The 19,015-nt window shown below is 41.9% G+C and overlaps 1 protein-coding gene across 1 annotated transcript; it reads left to right on the top strand.

Annotated features, from left to right (window-relative positions):
* The first annotated feature begins 3,674 nt into the window (after positions 1 to 3,674).
* epyc (epiphycan) lies at positions 3,675 to 18,347 on the top strand. The gene is made up of 7 exons (XM_027021601.2): positions 3,675 to 3,783; positions 6,978 to 7,164; positions 12,547 to 12,721; positions 15,487 to 15,645; positions 15,865 to 16,067; positions 17,419 to 17,514; positions 17,981 to 18,347. Exons 2-7 carry the CDS (start codon positions 6,982 to 6,984, stop codon positions 18,149 to 18,151), a joined length of 987 nt encoding a protein of 328 aa, XP_026877402.2. The 5' UTR covers positions 3,675 to 3,783; positions 6,978 to 6,981; the 3' UTR covers positions 18,152 to 18,347.
* The last annotated feature ends 668 nt before the right edge of the window (positions 18,348 to 19,015 follow it).

The raw sequence follows: 19,015 nt of genomic DNA, 5'->3' as shown, positions 1-19,015 counted from the left end.
AGGAACAAGATTTCAAAGCACCCTTTTCTGGAATGGACCCTGTCTCACCCTACTGGTCTTGCAGGGGAACAGACTACAGAATGATAACGTGAACGGGGTCAGTCTTGAAGGCCTCAGTAATCTGGATCACATCAACCCATTTCTGATATCTCACTCACTCCTTTGAAAAAAATGATTGTAAACATTCTTGATGTGGTTGCATGTTTCTGAATGCTACCATGTTGATATTATTGTATTGTATATATATATATGTGTGTGTGTATATATATATATATATATATATATATATATATATATATATATATATATATATATATATATATATATATAATTTTATAATACATGAAAGGCATGAAAATTACTCTATATAAAATTATATATGCAGACTAATTTATTTTATATAAACTCTATATAAAATATAAAATTATGCAGACAAGAAATAACCTCATGTTGTTCTACCTGGAATGTTTTCTTCTTGTACAATGAACATGCAGCATAACAAGTTATGTGTATCTCTTTAGTGTTTGACATTACAACAAAACTTATGTCAGTGAAAGTGGTAGTGTAAGATGTGTCGTTAGTGTGTCTCAGGCTGTAGGTGTGAACAGTGCTGATTTATGCTGATTTATGTCTGCTGAGACCCTCCTTGATAACTTTGATGAGAAAGGCCCTTGACTCTGCTCTGTCTGCCTTGATGGCAGTGAAATCAAACCTCCAATATCCTGAGATCTGGTCCACTATCAAACCCCCAGTCTCCCAAGATCTCATGGTCTGCTATCAAACCCCCAGTCTCCTGAGATCTCCTAGTCTGCTATCAAACCCCTAGTGTTCTGAGATCTCCTGGTCTGCTATCAAACCCCCAGTCTCCTGACATCTCCTGGTCTGCTATCAAACGCCCAATCTCCTGAGATCTCAGGGTCCACTATCAAACCGCCAATCTGCCAAGATTTCCTAGTCTGCTATCAAACTCCCAATCTCCTGAGATCTCTTGGTCCACTATCAAACCCCCAATCTGCCAAGATTTCCTAGTCTGCTATCAAACTCCCAATCTCCTAGTCTGCTATCAAACCCCCAGTCTCCTGAGTTCTCCTGATCTGCTTTTGCCCTCTTAGGCCTTAAGTTGTATAAATATGGTACAATGCACCTCGAACTATAATGATCAGAAATGTAATTAATTACAATACCCATGTCCGACACATGTCGGCATCGTGGTAATTGTGATGTTGATTAGTTTCTGTCCTGATAATTTCATCATTTCCATATGTTAAATAGACAAACAGAGTTATAGGGTTAGAGAAGTTCAACAATACATTTTTAAACAGTTTGTGAAGTGACTGCACTCAGACACCAATGTACCTACTTCTAGTGCTTCTAGATCTTCTTCTAGTGCTTCTACATCTTCTTTTAGTGCTTCTAGATCTTCTTCTAGTGCTTCTACATCTTCTTTTAGTGCTTCTACATCTTCTTCTAGTGCTTCTAAATCTTCTTCTAGTGCTTCTAGCTTGGTACAAGGAGAACCGCACTGTCTATTAGTTATTTATATACACTAACCTATAGTCATTAATGTACTGTGTTGCTGGTCCTGATCACAATTCTTATGGTCTCTTTTAAAGAAGAGAGAGAGAAATATATAAGCTGTTTGATTTCTAAATTACATCATTTCAGCATATTTTGTTGAACTCACTTTATGCCCTGTGATATATCCACCCATATATGGAATTGACATGTGGACTTGCTGTTAATAAACTGCTGTGAAAAAAAAAAATTATTTGAGAACTGACAAAGTTAAAAGCTAGTATTCCAAGAATTTTACTTTTGTAACCAGTAGTGAAAACATTCACACCAACTACAAACCAAATACATTAATTACAGTCCATTCACATAACCACAGTCCATTCCCATAACTACGGGGCATTTCTATAACTACAGTCCATTTACATAACTACAATCCATTTCTATAACTACAGTTCATTCACATAACTACAGTGCATTTTCTTGTACACTGTTACACCTCTTTGGTAGCCAGATTAGGGTTAGGGTTGAATGAGTTTTGATTTCAATCCCTCAAGTTTCTGAAATTTTAATTTTCAAATGTCATATTTTGTAGCCCATGCCAGTGATATTTAATGTAAAATGTGTAGTCCATTAATTTCATTCCAAGTTTAATGCAGTACAACATCTTGCTAAAGAAAATGTTTAAAATTGAAGCCATTTTAAGTGGGTGAGTGTTATGAATACAACCACAAATGAACACAAACCAGTTACACATGGTTTTAGCAAAACCCGCTAACACTTAATTCATAAAAACCTAAATGAATATACAGTTACCTCACAAATGGAATAAGATGTCTTTTACACTGTTATAAAAAGCAATGTGACAAATCAAAATGGCAATATTACTTTATTAACTAGTCAGATTATATTACAGTAATAATGCAAATCTTCAGACTCGATTAAACGATCTACAATTTAGCATCCTCATGTGAGTCCATACTGCACTGACTTAGTTACATATTTAACTAATATTAGCTGAAGTTTATTCTAATCAAGAACGAGGAAGCCTCGTCATCATATCTTTCCATCACGTCACTGTGGGACTCTACATGCGTGGAGGAACCCACTGCTAACTGCTCCACTCTGTCTGTGTAACGTAGAAGATGGCCAGAAGGCTGGCGCAAGACTGTGGAGAAGGAGCAGTGAGGGAGACTGAAAACACTTCTCGCTGAGCCAGGTTTGAGCCAGACGCCCCTCAATTCATGCAGCACCCTTGGCTTTGTCCAGTTCTGCCCCATCCTCTGCACCCCTAACTCAGCTCAAATTCATTAAAGTAAAGGAAACCCATGCTACTAAAACAACGGCCTTTGGGTTAAAATTAAAGCATTACATAATCATGCAGAATGGTGGAGGATTTCTGTGTCTTAAAACAACAGTTTAAGCAGGATTGGTGTCGCAAACATGATTACCTAAAGAGAGACCCTGTGATTTAAAGACCCAAGCGATTCGGAAGACTTCAGCCTGTAGAAGAATATGAAATTAATTTGATATTTGAGAGCTTATAAGATACCTCTTAGTAGTCAGTTTTGTTTGTTCCGGACGAGTGGTGCATTTGCGCTGGCGTCTAGTGTTGGCGATTAGCTCTTGGTATTGGTGATTAGTGCCGAGTTCTGGAGCAGGGGGAGAGAGAGGAGACCTTTCTCTGGCAGACACTTCCTCTCAGTCCAGGGCTGACAGAAACTTCACAGAGGGCCCATTGTGCACCAGACCCAGTGGATCACGACTTGAAAGCAGCAAATACCTTGCTTGCACCTCAGGAAAGGGGAAGACAAATATCTCACACTATATTCTGATTATGTTATGTGTCCCAACAGGAAATAAAGATGGTGGCCAGGGATGTAACTGGTGGGGGTCTAACTGTGTGTTTTGATTGAGAATCAGGTTCTTCCTTTGTGTGTGTGTGTGTGTGCGTGTAAGTGAGCATGGTGTGGGCTGGGTGCTGCCTCTCATGCAGATGTGACCAAAACCAGTCTCTCTCCTCCGCTTGGTCTCAGTGCCTACCTTCGCACACGCACGGCAGGTAAAACACCCGGGCCCTGCCGCAGGCCCGCACACACTCACACGCGTTCCCGCACACACGCTGAAACACAACGAAACGCCCGCACACACGCTCGCACACACACCCCTTCTCGAAGCCACTGTGAGTGAGCTGTCACATTGGCCAGGCCCACCAGTCCTGTGCATGTCCGAGCTGAGGAACAGGACCATTCGGGAAAGCAGGAGAAAGAGGTAAGGGTGTTTTACTATGGCCAGCAGAGCACAGGGCTTCACCTGGGCTCAGGTGACGTACTTTATGCGCTCATGTCATCCTAATGCAACTGGCATTATAGCTCTGGACTGCAGATTTTTAGGGCAGGTATGGAGATAGCATGTTTATTAGTCCCATCAGAGCAAGCTAGTGGTTGTTTTGTGTCTTGTGGTTTGTGTCGACAAGGCAGCTTTGGGATATTGTGAACAATTCATGTAGCTTCATTGTTTTGAACATTTTGACCTCTCTGTTTGGCTGGGATATTGGTAATATTAATATGCCCCAGCTAGTACCTGGGGCATTTTTGATGGGAGCACTGTGAGATGGTGGATTGCCTGCTGCTGTCAGTCTTCCATTTGTTTTTAACACTGTGGATTCCTGAGTGGAAAGAAAAGTGCTAATGTGAACTAGTACGTTGAACTGGGTGGCAGGTTCCTGGCTGGGTGCTCATGCTCCTGTCAGACCAGGACCCTGATGCCAAGAATATGTATATTTACAGATGATTACAGTCATAATAACAAGCAGTAATGCTTTGGCTTGTAACACGTATATGCCATATTTGTGACAGGCATACAGACTATATATCAGATGAACTTACATTGTTTAAAATATAGCATTTAAATTGCTGGTATCACAGGCAAGCGTAAATTGTAAAATCAATGAATATTTGGAATGCTCACCACAGAGCCAAGGAAAACATAGGGGCAGTCACACACACACACACACACACACACACACACATGCACACACACACGCTCTGCACACTGCACACACTGATGGAAGTGTACAAATGCCCAGTTCTTTATGCAGCATAGTCCCTCTTTCAGATTTCCCCTGCTGGTTTTGACGCTGAAGAGCACAGGTCACAGAAACCTTCACTGAGAGTAAAGTTCTCCACGCAGGCACGATGGCCACTCGTGTTTTCTGCTCGGTCCTGCGTTAAACACATACTATGAAGGCAATCTCCACCATCACTATTAACTCTGTATTACAGAAGGGCAAGGCTGTCATGGAATGGCACCTCAAACCCACAAGGAGAGATTTATATATAGTCATGAATGCAGCAATGAAGCACTTCAAAGCCTAAAATAGCAAATCTGAAGGACCTTCACAAAAAGAAGTGTGTGCATGTGTGTGTGCATGTGTGCGTGAATGTGTGTGCATGCACGTATGTTTGCGTGTGTGTGTGTGTGTGTCTCAGAGAGCAAGAAACAGAGAGGATCCTGAATGAGACTTTCTTCCTCAAGCCAGAAACTCAGAGGCACGCTGTTCACAAACCCTGGAGGAATTTGGAGTCTGAGTGTAGAGACGGACTTGGATAAATGCTTATAAAGAAGCTCTGTTAGAGCGCTCTCTCTCTCTCTCTCTCTCTCTCTCTCTCTCTCTCTCTCTCTCTCTCTCTCTCTCTCTCTTTCCCTCTCTCTCTCTCTCTCTCCCTCTTTCGACTCTCTCCATCTCACCCCGAGGACCTTGACCTCATCCACATCTATGTAGTATCTTTTCTGAGTGCTCTTCTCTCCTTCTTCTCCCTCGCTGCTGGCTTCTCAGCTCAGATGGTCTTCAGATGAACCCCAGGCCTCATTGCCATGGCAACCCATGAGCCCATGAAAGACGCTGTTCACGTGTGCACGATCTCCTGACCTTTAGTGCATTTGATACGAAAAAAGATCCATGCTGTACTCACAATCATGTAATAGTAGCCTGCTAAGAAGGCATTTGTCACAGCTACCGATGTCTGAGATCAATAAACGCATTTTCAGATTCTAAGACAGAGATTGATTTTAGGTGAATATTGGAATTATGTGACAAGTTATTTGTAGACATTTTGAATGTCAAATGCCTATTTAAAGACTGCATTTATCTTTTACCTGCACTAACCTTGGTTCTGCTTTAGCATGGAGGACACAGTCAGGGTTAGTGTTCTTTTATTTGGTGGCATGTCCCTGTTTAACCACTACATCTGTGCTTTAGTGACTTAGTTTGACACAGTAACCCAGGAATGTAAAACGGATTATAACCAATTTATTCTCAGATGACAGTAATAGGCAGGGGACCGGCAACACCCTCATTAGTTGTGCTTTTTGGTTTCTACTGTATCTGCAATAGTAATGAAAGAGTTTATTAAAAGATTTTGTGCTGAATACCAGTTGTGGAGTGCTTGGGGAAAAGGTAAAAGAAAAACCTAGGAAACTGGGAAAAGGTTAAAAATCCATATACATTATTTAAAATAAAGTGACAAAAATATGCACAATTCCTCTGTGTCTCTACATTATTGGACTGAAGGACAGTAGGCGGGATTTTGATTTGACTGAAACCACACTGTGATATTCTCCCCGCTAAGGTATTAAAGATTGTAGCCATGTGGAATTCACTTTAAAGAACCAAAAAATTACCATTATTTATCAAAGATGGTCTTTTTTTGTGTGTCTGCGTTGGGTTTAAAATAACCTTTTCTGGCATCTTCCTTCTCAATTATGACCTTTGAACTTTGAACCGCAACAAAGCTGCCTTTGAATTAATTCAACATGGCTACTAGTTTAAAAGGTAAGTGCTCAGCCCTTGTGATGGAATTTCAGGCTTTGCAAAGCACACAGATCTCATGTTACAACCCTGCTGGCTGTCTGCACCTTTTCAATGAACTCAACACTCCACCCCCTGCAACATGTGTTCTTCCAGCCAGAAACCTGAATGCAAGTTTAATTTGATCAAGTCGTCTTAAACATATTAAACACCCAATGAATAATGTTTTGGTGTATTTTGCTGTATTTAATAACTCATATTTAAATATAGTCCAGATATTTAGGTTTGAAATATAATCTTGCCAAAGCTGGGAGTGGGCCTACTACTTAACTGATATACACAGTTGTTTTTATGGTAACCCCAGGTTTTTGATTTTTGAGAAACATATTTCATATTTATGTTTCTTTCACCCTTTTCTTATTTTATACTATTTTATGTTGCAGTGTTTTTCATCTCATAAAAAGGTTTTTTTTTCCAGTTGGTTTATTTGTTCTACCATTCAACCTCTGTCACCTTTCACTGCTGCTAGACTCAATACCTGTTGCACTTGTATATCACTAGTGCTGTTCTTCAATCAACATTGATTGAGTTTGTAAATGAGGTTACACAAAGGTGTTGGGGCACGTTCACTCATTCAAGTCTTTTGCTGTGGCAGGTGAATGATGATGGTGACTAGCAGGTTGGTTCTGGGGCTCCTGGTCCTGAAGCTCGTGCTGGCCTCCCCCCCAAGGTATTCCCGCCAAGCAGAACTGGACAACTACGATGCGGAGCTAGACAACTTGGACTTGGAAAACAAGGATCTCTATGAATATTATGATGAGCTGTCCATTGATGAACCAAAGGTGCGAGACTCAATGTGCTCTGGGTGGTGCATCAAGTCTTTTTGATTTTCTAATTTATGTATTTGTTTATAGCATTAGATTACTGAAATGCATTACAGAATTTAAAATTATTTATCAAGTAGATAAATAAAAAATGCAGGAACAAGCTTACTATATGGGAAAGTTTTTTTAGGTTTGGCCTTCGAGGTGTTCCATGGAACAGCTACACCTTGTTCTTTTGGCCTTCGAGATGTTCCATGGAACAGCCACACCCTGTTCTTTTGGCCTCGAGATGTTCCATGGAACAGCCACACCCTGTTCTTTTGGCCTTCGAGGTGTTCCATGGAACAGCCATGCCCTGTTCTTTTGGCCTTCGAGATGTTCATAAAACAGTCACATCCTGTTCTTTTGGCCTTTGTGGTGTTCCATGGAACAGCTACGCCTTGTTCTTTTGGCCTCAGAGGTGTTCCATGGAACAGCTATGCCTTGTTCTTTTGGCCTCAGAGGTGTTTCATGGAACAGTTACACCCTGTTCTTTTGGCCTCAGAAGTGTTCCATGGAACAGCCATGCCCTGTTCTGTTGGCCTCAGAGGTGTTCCATGGAACAGCCACACCCTGTTTAGCCTCAGAGGTGTTTCATGGAACAGCTACACCTTGTTTTTTTGGGCTTCGAGGTGTTCCATGGAACAGCCATGCCCTGTTCTTCTGGCCTTTGAGGTGTTCCATGGAACAGCTACGCCCTGTTCTTTTGGCCTCAGAAGTGTTCCATGGAACAGCCATGCCCTGTTCTTTTGGCCTCAGAGGTGTTTCATGGAACAGCCACACCCTGTTCTTTTAGCCTCAGAGGTGTTCCATGGAACAGCTACACCTTGTTCTTTTGGCCTTCGAGATGTTCCATGGAACAGCCACACCCTGTACTTTTGGCCTTTGAGGTGTCCCATGGAACAGCCACACCCTGTTCTTTTGGCCTCAGAGGTGTTCCATGGAACAGCCACACCCTGTTCTTTTGGCCTTTGAGGTGTCCCATGGAACAGCCACACCCTGTTCTTTTGGCCTCAGAGGTGTTCCATGGAACAGCCACGCCCTGTTGGACAGATGATTTGATTAAACAGATGATTTGTGATTATTGAATGGGAGCCTGGCTCTTTACCAGCTCTCCACATGCAGAAATAAGAAAGAAACTTTCACTGCATTCTGCATGGCGCCGTGAAGGTTCCATGTGCCTGCCCTGTGCCATTTTCTGCGGAGTGCATTTTGTTTCAGACATAATTTACCCATTTAAGCTTCATCTGTCAAAACATTACTTGGATATCTTGGCTGGTTCTATTGCACAAGTACATAAATTGTTGTAACACCATTGTATTCCACTGTCGCCTTTCTGCACAAGGTCTAGAATTTGAAAAATGTATGCTTTACCCACATATTTGGTAAAGTGTTTGGAAAACATGCTATACCCATTTTCTAACCTTCTCTTATGTGAACTCAGGTTGGAAGCACATAAATAATTCTGTATATATATATATATATACACACAAACTAGATTTGTTGTTTTAGCAATAGTTTAAAGACCATATATAATTATGTAATTATTTCCCTGTCTCGACCAGAAGATACAGGAAATTTGTTTGCAGTATTAAAAAACAGCCTCCCCAAGAGTCCAACATGTGTTTAAGGTCGAGAGAGGTCACACTACACACCAACCTGTGCCTCTAGAAGCATAAACAACAAATGATGGCCTGGGATGTTTGCATATATATATATATATATATATATATATATATATATATATATATATATGCAGGTTTCCTGTAGCTCTCCTTAGACTCGAGGGTCAGAGTTTAAATATAAGTATAAATACCCACATCTTATGTTCTTAACCAAAATTACACTGAATTTAATCAGAATCCACATGTAAACAGAGAGATCCAGGGAATTCTACTGCATGTTGGAGCACACTCACATATCATTAGTTCAAACTGGGATGGTTCGGTTTACAGGAGAACATCCACCATTTTAGTGTAATTACATGTTATGATCATATGATCATTACTGGCAATGAAAGGAAGTCTGCACTGGAACTCACAGAAGAAAAGTGATGTGTACAACATAAGTAGAGCATTATTTAAGTTAACTTAATGCTCTTTTTATCACAACAAAAATGTAACTTTTTTTACAACACCTTCTAAAATGTATATTCTGCTCTCCTTTCCATAGTAAATCTTAACAATCTGTACCAGGTTTACACATTATCCATGCATTACAGAATTAGCACATCGTTTATCTTTTGAATTACATAATTAGCTTCATAATCATCCAGAGTTGTGCAGCAGTTCAAACTCATCTTATTTAAAGTGAAATCTTCATAAAAATAAGTGTAAAACACAACTGTAACGTTACGGAAGCGCTGACTCTTGCCACCAGTGTTCTTCAGCTCTAGCCTAAAATGCAGGTTTGTATTCAATATAGTGAAACTTTAAACAGTCACCTTGTTTATTTTATTTAGTAAAGAGATACCCCAGACAAAACTGTTTGATACAGACGAGTGTAGAATGAAAAACTAATCACAAAGATACCAAAATGCAATCCTGATGTGAAAGACTGGGTGGCAGAGCTAATATTCCTCGTGTCTGTCACCTTCTCCTGAAGAATATGCAGTAATATGCAGTTGAAGAGATTGCTAATGTAAATTCATGTAAATGAGACAGAATATGTGTGACTGCACAGGACAAGTCCTAAGCTGAAGCACTACCCAGATGTTTGGAATGGAAAGGAGTCATAAAACTGAAACAGAATGGCCAGGGGGGTTTGACTGGAGGAATGTTGTTGTATGTGTGTGTGTGTGTGTGTGTGTGTGTGTGTGTGTGTGTGTGTGTGTGTGTGTATGTGTGTGCGACCATGCACATCTGCGTGTGTGTGTGTGTGTGTGTGTGTGTATGTGTGTGTGTATGTGTGTATGTGTGTGCGAGCATACACATCTGCGTGTGTGTGTGTGTGTATGTGTGTGAGCACGTGTGTGTGTGTGTGTGTGTGTGTGTGAGCACGTGTGTGCGAGCATGCACATCTGTGTGTGTGTGTGTGTGTGTATGTGTGTGTGTGTGTGTGTGTGTGTGTGTGTGTGTGTGTGTGTGTGTGTGTGTGTGTGTGAGCACGTGTGTGCGAGCATGCACATCTGTGTGTGTGTGTGTTTCTTCTTGTGTGTGATTTTGAGAGAAAGCAAGAAAGAAAGAGTGTTTTTTGGAAAGCATCAGTGAGCTTTTAGTGAGAAAAGTTCTTGGTGATGAGTTGTGTTTCTGGAATCTTCTCCCTCTGCTCTCCAACACTGATTCATTGCACTGTGTCCATTGGCCAAACGCATTTCTATACCATTGCTGTGTATTCTGGACACAGCTTGACAGACTAATGTGCTTTTGTCTAATCTGCTTTCTAAAGAGGAAAACGGGTTTATATTACTTAGAAACGTGCATTTCAGCTCGAATCGCACGCGTCCCTTAGTACCCTGTGATTCGGCCTCGCCTCGATGCTCAAAACAATGAAGTTCATATTCTTCTGAACTCCAACCTTTGGCAACCATTGCGTAATGTTTATTTTAGCAGTAAACAGAGGCGTCTGATCCAAAATAAAGTTCTTCAGACTCGCAAGCAGTGAAGATGTACCGCACGTGCGCCATCGCAAACCTTGCCCCGCGAATTCGTCCCATGTGCATGTGCAACATGCAGCTCTCTGCCGCAACTTCTCCCAGACGCTTCAGACATAACGACCTTTAAACACTCCTGATTATGTCCAATCGTTTAGCCCGATGTGTGGGTTCTGGTGCTTCTTTAGTCTGACTCCAGCCTTCTCACGTCCCTCGGCCGTGTGCGTGTTGGCTTTAGTGGGGAGCTGCGCTGTGCGTGCCTTCTCAAAGACCGTCCTTGTTGTCTCCATAAACCTATTGGATGTCGGTAAGCTAGAGTGCCCCCCCGCTCCCTTCTCAGCGATAATTAAGAGCGCGCATACTTAACCTTCATCTGTGAACCTTTAATGTGGCCCTTTTGTTGGTCGCTAACGGGGATTATACACTCGGCCATCGTCATGTATTCGTTTCTGCCGTTGAGAATGCTCGCTTTGCGCAGTCACAAAATAGGGAAAAATTGAGGGAATAGGGAATTTTCTGCCACCATGTATGTCTTGGTTCCACAAGGACCATTCACCTCTTGATGATAGAATCAGCTATTTGACTATGAGAGGTTATGCACGTATCCACAACGCAGTGTGGTTTCATGTCGCCACCTTCTGGTTGATGGTGGAATAAGCCAGCTAATATTTACAGAAGACTCAACTGTGGGGTCAGATTACCACATTGATTCAGCAATGTAGCTTTCTTATAGTTCTGTATAAATAAAGCTTGATTTATTAGGTCGTGAAGGTACGTCTTTAGACACTTTTGTAGCCAAGAAAGAGCTTGAACGTTTGTCTGACGTGAAAAGGATCCAAGGCATGTCCAAGCTTGTCTTCACAGGAATGGTCAAAGCAATAACAAGGGCAAAGGTCATGCTACACAGCAAAAAAACAAACCAAAAAAAAAACAAACCAAAAAACATAATTGTTGAATTTTTGCCAAACAGTTACTGAAATAACCACAGCTGTGTTAATTTAAATCCAGCACAGATTTAGCAATTAAACCTTCTAATGGCTTCAAATGAAAAATGTGTTGTTGCAAAATAAGGCTCTCTATGAAAAAAGCTCCCACTGAATTCTGATGATTTTCATTTTATGTAATATAGACATGCACAGGATTAAACCTTCCATGACTCTCTGGACACGGATTCTTGCTGGAGTGGAACTGTCTGACCCAAGTCTTCCTTCAGCACAGGGTCTTGTGTTTCTTTTGCCATGTTTGTAGACGCCTTTAAAGCAGGTCACTGCATTCATGCGATTACGTAATTAATGTTCATAAGCCACAGAACGACTGAACATACACAGGGAGCCGTTTGCATGTTTGGTCTGATGAGGACAATTTGTGACAAGTTCAGAATTTCTCCTTTCTTGCCACTTGCCACTGTTTTTTTAGACTCACTGCTAAATCTGTGAATATAACCATTTTGTGAATGAGGTTCCAGGGGTTTACTAAACATTCTCAGCCTGAGCAATGCAACGGATACTGTAGTATTTATCTTGCTTAAATAGGGGTATTTAAAACCTGCTGTTCACAATAATTACTTATTACAGAACTACTCTCATGTTTTACTGATAGAAATTAAATGTAACATGACGCATGATTTCATTAATATTCATATCTGTTAATAAGGATAAACATGCCAGAGGAGAGGAGGCAGTATTTCCTACTCTTCCAGAAATTTTTCCGTGCCGGGAGTTCTCGTTATGTCCACGGGAGCAGTGCACTTACCTTCGCTGTCCCTGTAGATAGAGATTGGCACTCTGGCCCCAGATGAGGACCATGACCATCTGCCCAATGCCTCCCTGGAGGAAGAGGAAGGAGAAGAGGAAAAGGAAGTCGAAAGGACTCTTAGAAAGCCGAATCTCATTCCATCAGGCTCTGGAGATCCTGGGGTGCTAATGGGACCTGACACTCAAGGAGGTCTGAACTACACACACACACACACACACACACACACAGAGGCATATACATATATAGCACATGCCTTAAAAGGCACCTTCTTGACCACTGCAATTACCCTCCCAACACTTCTCATATGGCTACTATTCCATTTAACTGGCCCACTGATTGGTTAAATGTGGTTGCATTTTAATTTTAGTCATAATGTTATTCTGCTAACTTATAAAGCTTCACCCATTTCATTGCTCCCATCACCTCTAACTGTCATTCTGGGTCATTGTCCATGCTGTTCTAATCATTCTCTTAACACCTAATCTTGTCTCTAACAAGAGGAGGAGCTGCGTCTGATGCCCAATGACATCCTTCATATATCTGGAGACGATTTGGGCTCTAGTGACATTCTCAGTTCCCAGGCTTCTGGAGATTCCGAGACTTCTAGAGAGGTTTTTAGCTCTGGACTTTCTGGTTCTGGGGAGCCTCTAGGATCTGGAGGTTCTGGGGATGTCAGTTCCGGAGGCTCTGCAGATGTTGGTTTCAAATCCTCTGGGGACGATGGTTCTGAAGGCTCTGGGGTGGACTTTGTTTCTGGAGCATCTGGGGACTTTGTTTCTGGAGTCTCTGGGGACCTTGTTTCTGGACTTTCTGTGGATATCATATCTGGAGTCTCTGGGGACTTCATTTCTGAAGTCTCTGGGGACACTGCTTCCGCAGTCTCTGGAGACTTTTTGTCAGGAGTATCTGGGGACTTAATATCTGGGGTTTCTGGAGACTTTGTTTCTGGAGTCTCTGGGGACCATGGTTCTGTGCCCTTTGGGGTTTCCGGGTCAGAGATAACACTGATCCCAGACAAAGGTCAGTACTAATGACTTTAGATCTCTGTATGCCTAAAATCTCTGTATTCCACAGAGTAGAATAGAATTTGCTCCACTACAGGGTGAGTGTTTCTGCCTGCCTTGGGGACAGTTACTGCTATTTAATCAAAGTTTCAGCGTAGATGATTTTCAGCAACCAGTGTTGCTAGCAATTTTGCTATTGATTGTTGTCCTGTGCTTTAGGGCATTAATCTCTCTTTTACCGCATTGCCTTGTCTTTAACAAGAGGAGGAGCTCCACCTGATCCCTACCACCATCCCCCAAGAGGCCTTTGGGGAGTCTGGGGTTTCTGGGGTGTCTGGGACTCCTGAGGAGTCTGGAATTCCCGAGGTATCTGGTATTCCTGAGGAGTCTGGTTTTCCAGAGGTGTCTGGGATTCCCGAGGAGTCTGGTATTCCAGAGGTGTCTGGGATTCCTGAGGAGTCTGGTATTCCCGAGGAGTCTGGTATTCCAGAGGTGTCTGGGATTCCCGAGGAGTCTGGTATTCCTGAGGTGTCTGGGATTCCTGAGGTGTCTGGGATTCCTGAGGAATCTGGTGTTCCTGAGGAGTCTGGTATTCCTGAGGTGTCTGGGATTCCTGTGGAGCCTGAGATTCCTGTGGAGTCTGAGGTTCCTGAGGAATCTGAGATTCCAGAATCTGGGGAACCAGGGGTCACATTAATCCCTGACCTAGAGGAAGGTCAGTACCTTGATCGCCCAGCAGAACACATATTTTAATCATTTTTATTCATTCAACTAGCATCAAGTCACCCATGGAAAAAATTGAATTAAAATTCTATTTTATTCTGTCAGTGCTAACACATTTACTGTACCGTATATCTATTGATATATGATGTTGTCCCTTTCTCTCGGAACTGTGTACTTTGTTTAACTGACTGACATTGTTTAAATGTGTTCTTATTGACATTCACCTAAGCATCATCACCACTGTCGTTTCTTTGTCTGACCATGTGCTAACCCCTCCCCTAACACCCTAATGATGTGTCTAACAAGAGGAGGAGCTGCTCCCTACCACCCAGACCACCCCCCAGGAGGGGACTGGGAGCACAGTAGAGTCAGAGGGTTCTGGCCCACCTGATACTGACATTGACGTAGAAGGTCAGTACCATACTAGTCTGCTGAGTTTGCAAGGTCATCTAAGCCAGCATTTTTAAATAATCACCACATACCATCTATGCAAATATGGGATATTCCTCTAAGAGATAAGTCTTATTTGCCTATTGTGGTTTTGTTTGTTTGCGTGTTCATTTGTTTTTCAAGGTTCTGCAAGCACCAAAGTAGTACAGGACACGCACATTATCTACATGAATGGCAGATGTGCACAAACGATACATAACATTAGCTAGGCAGAAGGCTGTCCCAGCGAGCCTTTCTGTATAGGAGCTCTTCTTCCTTCATATATTGTCATACACAATGAAAGAAAATACAGCATTTCCAGTCCCCGAAGACTCAGTCTTCTGTTCCGTGGAGAAGACATTGGCATTCACTCAATGCTTCCTCTGACCCGTTGCCTGAGAGTCTGCTGGGAACTTTCAGGATCTATATGGTTGACATTATATAACCTGGAATAAATTATAATTGTCCATAAACTAAAACATGTACTATGTAGCTGGGGTGGTCATAATGACTTAAGAAGACAATGGCATCTTGGGAAAGCTGTGATATTTAGTACATTGGTATCCACTATATTGCTCTAAACAGTCCCTGTTGGTGTGAGTTGTCTTGTAATGTAAGTGTCAAAAAACTATGCAAATGAGAAAATGAAATCCTTCCTCTATTAACTGCTATGGACCGTTAAACACTTTAAAGTTTTTATTCTTTCAAGACACTTGCTAAGTTTCTTCTGTTGTGTGTGTCATGTGCGTTTGCGGGCCTTTTTCACGTTGCGATGCCCTCTGCTGGTTGGGGTTACAGGTTTGCCTACCTGTGTTCTGTGTACTTGCTTGGGCGGGTCTGTGTACTGCGATGACACGAAGCTGGTGCATGTGCCTCCACTGCCCAAAGATACCACTCACTTCTACGCACGCTACAACCGGATCATGAAGATCAACAAATCCGACTTTGCTAACATGAGTATGTATTTACCAAGAGTATTTCTAATGTAACTGAACTTGACAGAAATGTTGTTCGCAATAATTGGTTTCAGTGGTAGTACAAAACAAAACACTCTTTACAATAAGTTATATACCCTCTTATATATCCTTTTACAATTATATACTCTGAGTTAAATTATTTTTGCTCCAAAATGCTTTTCGCTTTCTGAATTGTGTGTTTTTGATCTCCGTCACAAAGACAAACTGAAGAGGATTGATCTGACACACAACGCTATCTCGAAAATCGATGATGGCGCGCTCTTCGGCTTGCCGGCGTTGGAGGAGCTGGTGATACGGGAAAACAGTGTGATCCAACTACCCGCCCTGCCAGCCACCATGACGCTTGTGGATGTCAGTCATAACAAACTGGGCGGCACCAGCATCCAGAACGAAGCTTTTAAGGTGAGGAGGCCAGAAAAAGAGCCACCAGCGTGTGGGGGAGGAGCTCCTGTGGGGACCTTTAACTCCAGACAGTTTCTTAGGCATTTTCTCACTAGACCTGATCCCTTTTTATTGCCTGCAAGCTCTCTCGTGGCAGTAAGTATAACTGTGAATTTGTAAATCTATTTGTTGGAGTTTATTTGCTGTAGGACTTTGGAAAACCAAGTGCCCTGATGGAAAGAGGTCAGAACATAGAAGTAATTTATGTGTAGCCACTGGAACACACCTTTCAACCTGGATTCATGTACAAGGCCGTTAATTTTTATAGCTGCCTATTTCAGTAGAGAAACGCATAAATAAAAGAACATAACACTCTTGCCTTTGAAAGATAATAAAGCTATGACAGTTTGGCAGGGAAGAAATCTTATGTCCTCTGAAATGGTGTCACGTGGATGGCAACCTATACAAATCAGCACCCAGGTTCCATGATCCAGTTCTCTGTGATACATATTCATCCCAATGGAATAAGAAAAACATATAAACCACTATATGTGGTTCGTTCTAGGGTACGATTCTCTGGGCAGTGCTTTTGTTTTGTTTATGTCATGTAATACTGACTTTCTACCAGACATAATTGACTATGTGGCACCTCGATCAAAACTGACAGTCATGTGACTGATCACATTGGCTCTTCAGTGAAAACAGCCAGTAATATGATTGGTCACAAGGTTTCTCAGTGAATTTGTTTTGGTCAGGTCAGAAAAACTTTGAAGAATATTTCTTGACTTGTTTTCTACTTGGTGATGTAATCATTATGTAATTAGCATTTAATTAAGAGATAAGCATATCATTCTTTTGCCTTTTGTCTTAAGGGATTCATTGATTTTCATGATATTCCAATAATCAAACTCAAACACCTTCACACACAGTGCAGTGGAACCACAGAGTGCAAATGAATGCAAATGAAATACAAACCATAAGCCAGCCTGAATTGAATATGGAAGGGACTTCGTGAAAAGTTTATTTTGTGATATTCTGCATTTGCATAATCACAGTATATCTGCACTTATAGATTAAACTTGTGTACACTCCATACACTGAGCAGTGTCCAGATTTTACCAACCATTTATTATATAAGAAGTCCTGGAAAAACGTATGTAACATACAAATGCTTTGACCCTTTCTTTATATTGGACTTGTAGTATCTCATTTTCACCATGTTGTCACTATTGAATTATTTTTAACAACACATGGTGGCCTAAAAGTGTTTACTACTTACTGTGTACTTCTGAAATCCAATCTTTGACATGTATAGAGCACATGTAACACACGGGCAAAACTGTGTTTCCAAAACTTGTTCTTCTGTGTTTAGGACATGACCGGGCTGCTTTACCTCTACTTGACAGACAACAATATCGATCATGTCCCCGTTCCCTTGCCTGAGAGTCTGCGTTCTCTGCACCTACAGGTACCTGTACTCCCAACTCACTGCTGCCACCTACTGGACACTGCGTATTCACTCCTCAGCCAGCTCAACATTCTCAGTCAGGAGACCCCTACAGTGCGACATTGCAGGAGTGATATGTTTCATAACTTTATAAAATAAAGCCACTATATAATCTGAAACTGTTTCAAAGGAGTCTGCTTAGGCACAGAGGACAGTCACCTCATTTCCTTTGCAATGCTTTGAATAGTTCTGAGCTCCTAACAGTGCTCTACTTTGGGAAGCAGCACAGTTGTGAAGTGATCTTGAGCTCGCACTGCCATCACTGGACATGGAATGAAAAATGTGTGTCCCGTCGGTGCAAAACCTTACTGCACTATTATTAAGACTGAAAAAAAAACCCATACAGAATTCAAGCCTACTGATGTAAACAGCAAAACTGGATTTAGGAGAGAAATCATGACTTGTTCTCCCACAATGTTTCCCTCAGAACAACAACATCCAGATGATACACGGGGACACTTTCTGCAATCTGAACGATGTGAACTACGTCCGTACAGCCCTGGAAGACGTTCGCCTGGACGGCAACCCTGTCAATCTCAGCAGAAGCCCACAGGCCTACGTGTGTTTGCCGCGTATTCCTGTCGGTGCCCTCATTTAAGCACACACACACACACACACACACACACACAAAAACCTCTGTGAGTGTTTCCAACTTTTTTGGGGGGAGGGCGGGAGTAAACACTTGTATATGAATGGATGTCTTATACAAGAGGTTTGCACACATACCCCTCATACGCGCACACACACGCACCCTCTCTCTCACACATATCCACACACACACACACACACGCACCCTCTCTCTCACACATATCCACACACACACACACACACACACACACACACACGCACCCTCTCTCTCACACATATCCACACACACACACACACACACACGCACCCTCTCTCTCACACATATCCACACACACACACACACACACACACACACACACACACACACACACCCTCTCTCTCACATATCCACACACACACACACACACACACACACACACACGCACCCTCTCTCTCACACATATCCACACACACACACACTTCCCCATTCAGCTGCTTATTCTTCACGATGTTGTTTTTTGGTTTTGTTTCTTTCTTTCCTTTCCCCCCTCACACACATGCACAAATGCAATAAACACTCATTACTTGCGTTCACACTTACACGTGATGGTAAAGCTCCGGAACGCTCACTGAAATTCACACTTCCGTGCATCTGAGCTGACCTTTGATAGGGTGAGCTCTAATGGACAGAGACATTCCTGCTCAAGCCTACAGTCGTCGGACACAAAACATGATAAACAAATGCAAATCCTGCCTTGCTGTCCTAAATACAAATACCTTTAGTGTTTCTACTTGTTGCCTCTTTGGGACTGGCCATGATAACCAGCCAAATAATGATGAAATATTTTTTATAAAGAAAAAAATTATTATATGTTGTTAATATTCATATAATTCT

The sequence above is a fragment of the Electrophorus electricus genome, chromosome 7, assembly GCF_013358815.1.
Source record: "Electrophorus electricus isolate fEleEle1 chromosome 7, fEleEle1.pri, whole genome shotgun sequence".
Lineage (NCBI taxonomy): Eukaryota > Metazoa > Chordata > Actinopteri > Gymnotiformes > Gymnotidae > Electrophorus > Electrophorus electricus.
This window is presented reverse-complemented; position numbering and strand designations above follow the sequence as displayed.